Source organism: Rutidosis leptorrhynchoides, chromosome 4 (assembly GCF_046630445.1).
Source record: "Rutidosis leptorrhynchoides isolate AG116_Rl617_1_P2 chromosome 4, CSIRO_AGI_Rlap_v1, whole genome shotgun sequence".
NCBI lineage: Eukaryota > Viridiplantae > Streptophyta > Magnoliopsida > Asterales > Asteraceae > Rutidosis > Rutidosis leptorrhynchoides.
Window position 1 is genome coordinate 562016203 of NC_092336.1, and position 10337 is coordinate 562026539.

The window sequence follows — 10337 nt, forward strand, 5'->3', positions numbered from 1 at the left end:
TAGATGAGATGAAAATATGAACATTTAGTAGAGATACTTTGTGATAAATGTTTTTATTTTGGCGGAAAAACGCTCGAAGAAGTAATATATAACAATTATCGTGTTTTTCGAGCGTATGATGAGGTTTTAGATATTAGGGTTTGGATATTAGGGTTTAGATATTAGGGTTTATAGGGTTTAGATATTAGGGTTTAGAAATTTAGGGTTTAGGGTTTAGATTTAGAGTTTAGATTTAGGATTTAGATTGAGTTTTTAACACGAACGGTTTAGAGTTTAGGGTTTAGGGTTTGGTGTTTTGGGTTTATGGAATAAACCCAAAACACCAAACCCTAAACCCTAAACCCTAAACCCTAAACTCTAAATCGGGCTAAATTTTACTTCACAAAACATGAAGAAGAAAAAAACGTCAACATTCTTCACGAACAATATTATCTTGAATGTTATTTTTGTCGATCGTTTTCCCACCAAAATAATAACATTCATCACGAAGTGTCTTTTCTAAATGTTCTTATTTTCATCCAATTTATAATGTTCGTGAACAAAGTTTTTTCAAAAAACGAATTTTTTTTTTGCTTCCCCCCGCTTCCCCCCGATTGGTTAATTCCCCATTGATCCTGCCCATATATATATATATATATATATATATATATATATATATATATATATATATATATATATATATATATATATATATATATATATATCTCTCAAAATCTTGACGTTATATTTTTTAGTAATTGATGGTATTTATTAGGGAGTATTTATTTATGTTTCGGTAGAGAATGTTTGTTTACACCTTATCTTTTTCGTATCTTATATTCGTCTGATTAGATATTGTTATTGTATTTTTTTTTTTCAAGTACTCGTATATAATTTTAGAATATAAATAATCAAGTACTGTTAATGATAAAGGTGTAAAGTTAATGGACGTATGGAGTACATTTTATCTCAACTCATTCGATATTACTTAAAAATAGTTGGGAGTTATTGCACCTATTAAATCATTAATACCGCAGTGATAAAATTACGTTCATGATTTTATTTGCATAATATCGATATCGATAACAGATGCATAAAATGAGATCAAATTACGGTAATCAAACAATATTAAATACGTAAATTTTTCTAGCAATAATAATTTCTAAAAATACCAAACGCATCATATATATAAATACTCTTCCCCTTATCCTCCATTTCAACCAACACAACATCACAAATGGATCTACTTGCTAGACTCAAATCCCTATCCTTTTTTCTCTTAATCTTCTCATACTTCATACATTTCTGTCGTTCAGCCTCAATCTACGACTTCATCGTACCACACAATGAAGCTCGAGCCCAAGTCGGTGTACAACCACTCAAATGGAACGAGACATTAGCATCATATGCTAGTCTGTACGCTTACCAACGACTTGGAGACTGTAAGTTGCAACACTCACAAGGACCTTTTGGTGAAAACTTAGCCGAAGGTTATGGTGACGAATTCACTGCAACCGATGCTGTTAACTTGTGGGTTAACGAAAAACAATATTATGAATACGACACAAATTCGTGTGTAGGTGATCAATGTCTTCATTATACACAAGTGGTGTGGCGTGATACAACTCATGTTGGTTGTGCTAGAGTTAAATGTTATAATAATTGGATGTTTGTTATATGTAGCTACGATCCACCAGGGAATTATGAGGGCGAACGGCCTTATTGAAGTTTTCGACAACGGAGAGATTTATACGAACCAATGCTGTTGTTGGTTTGTGCTTGCTGAAATCGTGTCATTTGGTAGTTATTTATAGTTACGGCAGTTTGTTTAGTGGCAATGTTCTAAAAATCTTATGTGTTGAATCACTTTTATTAGTATCTTACTTTGGCTATGATTTATTACCATTGAAATAATTAGTAGCTTGTTTTTACAATAGTATATTTTTTATATATATACTTTGCACACTATAATTTGCAGAATAAAATTTTAAGATCATACAGATCCAACTAATTTATTTAAGGCGCGGGGCCGAAGCCCAAATAAATAACCGATTGTGCATTTAAGCCCAGTTTATTACAATCACTATTTTTATTTATTTATTTATTTTTTTTTGAACGGCAAGCTTGCATCAGCGTATCATTTATTTCAACGACACTCATCATTTGCACACACACACGCGTTCGGGAGGAAACCCGAATCGCATTACAGGAACCCGATCCTTTAACCATCCCGAGGGGCAGGTGGACCGGGTTTGAATCCTGAATGGATCCGGGAGAAAACCCCCCCGGGGTCAATCTGGATATCCATATTTCAGACAGATTAATTAATAGGATGGGCAGAGCGAGGCTCGAACCCATGACCTAACCCCCAGCCCCAACACACAAGGTGAGGGGATGCCGTTGAAACAATGCTTCGTTGAAAATCACTATTACACTATGATATTTTCATATTGAAAATCCCTATTTTTATAACTATTCCTTTTTTTTCTTTTTTTTAACAGCACTACGGGATCATCCAAAGGGACTAAACTACTCAAACGTTCATCTCTCTGCAATCCGCCTTCAACTGCTGCCCAGGATGAAATCCGGCCCAATCCGAAGGCATGGACGGTAAAACCCCCCTCCCCACTGCCCCCGCAACACGATGTGCGGAAGGCACCCTTGGGTGGAATTCATGGGTAAAGAGGTGACATTGTGTACAATGATGTACCTTACGGAAGTCGAATTCCCGACCTCTCGCTAAGAGAGGCAGACCACTATCACATGAGCTACAACACAATCTATATATAGTTTCTATTAAAATCCTATAATGATGATTTCATTATTAGGCTAATTCTTTTGATAAAAAAAATCAAAAAACAAAAGGAAAAAATCTAAGTATGGTGAGTGATGTCATTAATCTAAATAATTTTGATTTAAAATTAAATCTATTAATTAATTATTATTATTAAATCTTACTAATAATTATTTTAATTATTAAAATTAAATAATTATAAACTATTTTAATTAATTATTTTGAATTGAGTACGAAAAAGTATAAAAGCTAGGCAGAAGGAAACCAATTCTAAATTTATATTTTAATTTATACTTTTAAAATAAAATGACAATAAGTATTATCTCTTATGATTGAATGTGGATTGTTTAATATGCATTTTAGGTGTTTTATGAAATGTTCAGCTGACGAGTTTCTTATTCGGACTCTGTGGTTCAACGGGTCATTAAACTAAATGACTTTAACATTTACGTTCACTTACTACCTAAAATATATCATTAAAGTGTTTTGTTTAAACAAACTCGTGATTTCACAGATCATTTCACTAGTAAGTATATAAAAGATTAAAAGTCTTATACATAATCTTTATTTATATTATATAATTTGAAGTGATAATTATTGAATTGTAATAGTTAAATTCTTTTTTTTTTTCTAACTTTTTTTCCTTTTCTAATCAAATCAAATGATTCACGAGAATTATATGTTAAAATCATCCTCCACATAGACCGCCCCATCACCTTTTTGTGAAAAAAGTTAGATGGCTCTAAAAGAATATTGTCGCTCGTATATTTATTACCTTTAATATTGATGACTTTTATTTATTATGTATTTTTTAATTATCAATTTATAAATATTATACATACTAATATATTCATCAAAATTTATTCCTCTTAATTAATATTGATGAATTTTATTATGTACTAGTAAAATGACCCGTGAAATCACGGGTTTGTTTAAACGAAACAATATAATGACATGTTTTAGATATTAAGTGAATGTAAATCCTAAAGTCATTTATTTTAATGACCCGTTTGATTAAGAAACTTGTCGTCGTCTTTACAAATATATAGAGACACGTATTTTCACATACATATATAACTAATTAATTTCGTAAAAAGAATCAATATTGGAATATTAATAATATAATAATTATAATTAAAATTATTATAGATCAATAATCAGGATTGGGGGTTTCGGAGGTATCAGTTTGAATGGTCTTTGATGGGCAAGGAATTGATCCATCAACATAGCCAGTTAATTTTTGATAAGCTAAGAGAGGTTCCATTTGTTTACGCCATAAGAGATAGTTGGTTGAGGAGAGTTTGATAGTGAGCATATGAAGAATAGTAGAAAGTGAAAGAGGAGAGTCAGCAGCAGCATCGGAAGAAGATGAGGCACCAGTCATGGTGGAAAAGGTCGTGGTTATCGCTGTCCTCCGCAATGTCAATTATGTAGAAAAGATGGACATTATGCTAACCAATGTCCCGAGCTTCCTACTTATGCACGTGGATCTTTGAGTATTGATGCAAACATGGCTGCCGCTTTTCAAGCACAATGCAACACTTCTCCTGATTGGTTTGTTGACACCGATGCTTCGGCCCAAATGACTCCATCTGCTGACCATCTTCACAATTCTACACCTTACTCTGGTAATGAACTTGTCACTTTTGCAAATGGTGCTAATACTTCTGTTACACATACATGCAACATACATTTATCTCTTCACATATCACCACTTGATGTCCTTGTTGTCCCACAGATAAAGAAAAATTTGCTTTCGGTTAGTAAACTAACACAAGATAATCCGATTGATGTTATTTTTTCTAACCCTATGTTCTTTATTCAGAACCGTCAATCCAAAGAAACCCTCGCCCAAGGAAGACGTAGAAATGGTTTATATATACTTGAGAAGAGTCAACAAGCTTTTTTGGCCAAGATCTCTTCCAAAAATATTAAAGCATCATTTGAATTATGGCATAGTTGATTAGGTCATGTGTCACATGATATTATTTCTGTTTTGAATAAAATGGGTTGTGTATCTGTTATTTCTGTTTTACCGAATCCAAGTTTATGTCCAGCTTGTCAATTATCCAAAAGTAAACGTTTGCCTTTTGATTTAAATTTGAAGCGTTCTTTGCATGTTTGGATTTGATTCACTGTGATTTATGGGGTCCTTCAACAGTTATGTCTGTTGATGGTTTCAGATATTATGCTATATTTGTTGATGATTATTCCAGGATACATGGTTTTATCCCATGAAGGCGAAATCAGATATTTTTTTTGTGTGCCATTTTTCGGATTTTGTATCATTAGTGCAAACTCAATTTTCTTGTAAGATCAAGATGTTTTAATCTGATGGAGGAACCGAGTTCACAAATGCTCAAGTTCGTACCCTTTTATCTAATAATGGTACTCACCATCGTTTATCTTGTCCATATACTCCGCAACAAAATGGGCTTGCAGAACGTAAGCATCGACACATCACCGAAACTAGATTAGCTTTATTGTTTAATGCTCACGTTCCTGCAAATTATTGGACTCATGCTTTTAGCTCCGCCGCTCACATAATCAACAGGCTACCTACAAAACTTCTTGAGCATAAATCGCTATATGAGCTACTATTTTCTTCACAGCCAAAGTATGCAAATTTTTGAGTATTTGGATGTTGTGTTTATCCCTATCTCCGGGACTATTCTTCACACAAACTTGCTCCACGTAGTGCTCCTTGTGTTTTCATTGGTTACAACTCTCATTACAAGGGTTACAAGTATCAACAAAACGCATCTATACAACACGTCATGCTCAATTTGACGAATCCATTATTCCTTTTCAAGGACTGCCTACTTCGGGTGTGCTGATAATGCTAAAAACGAACATATATTTCATAGCATTATTCCTCAAGAAAGACAAGCTTTTAGTTGCAATTGTTCTATTTACAAGTGATATTCGTTTAAATAATAAAAGGTGAAGACAAAAGACAGATTCGACGAATTGAAGACGCAAACGACCAAAAAGCTCAAAAGTACAAAAGACAATCAAAGAGGTTCCAATTATTGATAAGAAACGTCTCGAAATTACAAGAGTACAAGATTCAAAACGCAAAGTACAAGATATTAAATTGTACGCAAGGACGTTCGAAAATCCGGAACCGGGACCAGAGTCAACTCTCAACGCACGACGCAACGGACTAAAAATTACAAGTCAACTATGCGCATAAATATAATATAATATTTAAATAATTCTTATAATTATTTAATATATTATATTTATATTTAAAACCGTCGGCAAGAAAGACTCCAAAAGGGACTGAGCTGTAATTTCAATCTCCGCGACTCGCGGAGTTTGAAGGCCAAAAATGCCGCGAGTCGCGGAGCTCCAAAAGTTGAAAATCCCTATAAAAGCAAACGAATTCTGATCGAAAAAAATCACCAAAAATCCATCCATCTCTCTATCTATATCGTAAAATATATATATATATATATTTATAATTTATATTTTAATTTTAATTATAATTCTAATAATAAGGGTATGTTAGCGAATGTTGTAAGGGTGTAAGTCGAAATTCTGTCCGTGTAACGCTACGCTATTTTTAATCATTGTAAGTTATGTTCAACCTTTTTATATTAATGTCTCGTAGCTAAGTTATTATTATGCTTATTTAATCCGAAGTAATCATGATGTTGGGCTAATTACTAAAATTGGGTAATTGGGCTTTGTACCATAATTGGGGTTTGGATAAAAGAACGACACTTGTGGAAATTAGACTATGGGCTATTAATGGGTTTTATATTTGTTTAACTAAATGATAGTTTGTTAATGTTAATATAAAGATTTACAATTGGGCGTCCCTATAAATTACCATATACACTCAATCGGACACGATGGGCGGGGTATTTATATGTACGAATAATCGTTCTTTTAACCGGACACGAGAATGGATTAATAGCCACTAGAATAATTAAAACAGGGGTGAAATTATGTACAAGGACACTTGGTATAATTGATAACAAAATATTAAAACCTTGGGTTACACTCAGTCGACATCCTGGTGTAATTATTAAACAAAGTATTAAAATCTTGTTACAGTTTAAGTCCCCAATTAGTTGGAATATTTAACTTCGGGTATAAGGATAATTTGACGAGGATACTCGCACTTTATATTTATGACTGATGGACTGTTATGGACAAAAACCAGACGAACATATTAAATAATCCAGGACAAAGGATAAATAACCCATGGGCATAAAACTAAAATCAACACGTCAAACATCATGATTACGGAAGTTTAAATAAGCATAATTCTTTTATTTCATATTTAATTTCCTTTATTTTATATTTAATTGCACTTCTAATTATCACATTTTTATTGTTATTTTATTTAATTGCACTTTTAATTATCGTACTTTTTAATTATCGCAAGTTTATTTTATCGCACTTTTATTATTCGCAATTTCATTATCGTTATTTACTTTACGCTTTAATTTAAGTCTTGTATTTATATTTATTATTTTACATTTGGTTTTAACTGCGACTAAAGTTTTAAAATCGACAAACCGGTCATTAAATGGTAAAAACCCCCTTTTATAATAATAATATTACTTATATATATATTTGTATTTTTATAAAAGTAAACTAATATAGCGTTAAGCTTTGTTTAAAGATTTCCCTGTGGAACGAACCGGACTTACTAAAAACTACACTACTGTACGATTAGGTACACTGCCTATAAGTGTTGTAGCAAGGTTTAAGTATATCCATTCTCTAAATAAATAAATATCTTGTGTAAAATTGTATCGTATTTAATAGTATTTCCTGTAAAAATTAATAGTATTTCGTACACACCTCGCGAAACATCAAGTATTTTTGGCGCCGCTGCCGGGGAACTCTTAAACGCCGGAAGCGCAACGCTAATAAAAAAAAAAGATTTTTAGTTTACTTTTATTAAATTTCATTTTTATAAAAATACGTTTTAAATATTCGAAAATATAAAAAGAAAAACAAAAATATAAATACTTTTAGGAGTTTGATAAATATAAAAGTTTTATAAAGTTTCTTTAGTTTGTAAAAATATAAGTTTTATTTAATTTATTTTATAAATATATTTTATAAATATAAAAAACTGAAAAAAAAATATAAATATACATAAATCTATTTTTTTTTGTTATAAAGTATTTTATTTTTATCTTAGTTATTAAAGATAAGTTTTATTTTATATAAATATTTTAATTAGATAATATAAACAGAAAATATAAAAACATAAAATAAAAAAAAAAGAAGAAAAACGCGTCGAATTTTAAACCTGTCAGTTGAATTTTGGAACCCCGCGACTCGCGGGGTTTGCTGCATCTATTACCGCGACTCGCGGAGCTTTTCTGACACGCGACAGAACCCTAATTCAGCATTAATTACGGGTAATTATTAATTATTATAATTATAAACCCTAATTATCTATTATTATTATAATTAAATTTTATTTTAAAGTTTCTTTTTATTTAATTTATTTTATTTAGTATTAATTAGTTTAATTAATTTATAAAATTAGTACTTTTAATAAATAAATAATATAAAAATAATATTTTTATAAAAATTGTACTTTTTACGACTTTTTATATATTTTTATATTTTGTCCCTTTTTAATTGTTTTAGCGTAATATTTGTATTTTTAGCTCATATTTAGTTTTAAACTTAGTTTTTGCCATAGTTATTTTTACTTCTAGATCTTTAGGCTTTGCCGTAAAATCCCTTAAGTGCTTTTTCTTTAGACTAAGATTTAGGTGCTTTAGAATTTTGCGACGCCTTTTTAAGTTTTAGTTTTTTTTTTTAAGTTATTTCCATTTGGGATTTAGTTTTTCCTGTAAGCTTTAATATTTTTAGACGACTTTTACCTATGTATCAATTATCATTCCAATTAGTAATCTCAATTTGAAATTATAATTTTAAGTTAGTTGTAGTAATAAGGTTAGGTTAGTCAAGTGTTTTAAGTTTTATAAGTTTCTTTTATTTTTCCGTCACCTTTTATTTTTCAACCATTTTTCTTTTTCGACCTTTTTCCGACGAACTCTTTTTCTTTCTTATTTCTCGCTATTCTAGTTTTAGGACATAGATTTTTATTCTACTTCTTATCTAAATTTCTTAAAATTACGAAAATTTATTTTAAGTGGTTAAATTGATAGACATCAAAATTTTCTGGTTCGTAGTAATAGTTGGATTTGTACGTGGACCGGGTTATTGGAGCCAAACAGTCCTCAATTATATTGAGACCAAACGAATCCTGCCCCTCTGCTGCATCTTTTGGCTATTCGAAACGTGGGCAAAATCAGAAAAGTCTATTGATTGGATAACTTATTATAATTTTTCTTTCCTTTAAAAAAAAACTAATAGGATATTCAGTGAATGCACCGAGCAAGACGTTCACCACCTTTTGTACGTTCACCACCTGTAACTAGATCAAGACATTTAGTAAATATTACTGCCGTTGATTTCTCTTTAGAATCGTCATCCAGTCGACCAAGTACTTCAGTTCAAATTTCCGATAATCCATTTTTTGAACCCGACCTCACAATTGAGAATCCGGAGAATATCCAGGAACGGTTCGTAGATCCTGAACCACTAAACTTTCCTCCGGAACCACCAATCATTCAAACAGAGATTGTTGAGGAACGAACCATTAAATCAGAATCCTCTAGTGATTCCGATTCAACAAATTCAATTATGGAGAATCTGGAACCTTTAAGTATGGAAGACCGAATGAGAGCTAAACGCAATGGCCAAGGTCACGCAATTACTCATCCAGACATTAATGCGCCAGATTATGAAATCAAAGGACAAATTCTACACATGGTGACTAATCAATGCCAATTTAGTGGTGCGCCGAAGGAAGATCCAAATGAACATTTACGTACCTTTAATAGGATCTGCACACTATTTAAAATCCGAGAAGTGGAGGATGAACATATATATCTCATGTTATTTCCCTGGACTTTAAAGGGAGAAGCCAAAGATTGGTTGGAATCGTTACCTGAAGGGGCAATTGATACATGGGATGTTTTAGTTGACAAATTTCTTAAACAATTCTTTCCTGCATCTAAAGCCGTAAGACTTCAAGCAGAAATTGTTACGTTCACACAGAAGCCAATTGAAACTCTATATGAGGCGTGGACAAGATATGGAAAGTTGTTAAGAGGATGTCCGCAACATGGTTTAGACACCTGTCAAATAGTACAAATATTCTACCAAGGATGCGACATCACTACAAGGAAAGACATAGATATAGCAGCTGGTGGTTCTATTATGAAGAAAACCGAAACTGATGCTTACAAAATTATTGATAACACTGCTTCCCACTCACACGAGTGGCACCAAGAAAAAGATATCGTTAGATCATCTAAAGCAGCTAGAGCCGATTCTAGCCATGACTTAGATTCCATTTCTGCAAAGATAGATGCTGTGGAGAGACGAATGGAAAAGATGACTAAAGATATTCACTCAATACGAATTAGTTGTGAGCAGTGTGGAGGACCACATTTGACAAAAGATTGTCTCAGTATTGAATTAACAATTGAACAAAGAGAGAATATTTCATATA

The 10337-nt window shown here is 31.8% G+C and overlaps 1 protein-coding gene across 1 annotated transcript; it reads left to right on the plus strand.

Annotated features, from left to right (window-relative positions):
* Positions 1-1216: 1216 nt before the first annotated feature.
* Positions 1217-1705, plus strand: LOC139842735 (pathogenesis-related protein 1A-like). The gene has a single exon (XM_071832845.1). It carries the CDS (start codon positions 1217-1219, stop codon positions 1703-1705), a length of 489 nt encoding a protein of 162 aa, XP_071688946.1.
* Positions 1706-10337: the final 8632 nt, after the last annotated feature.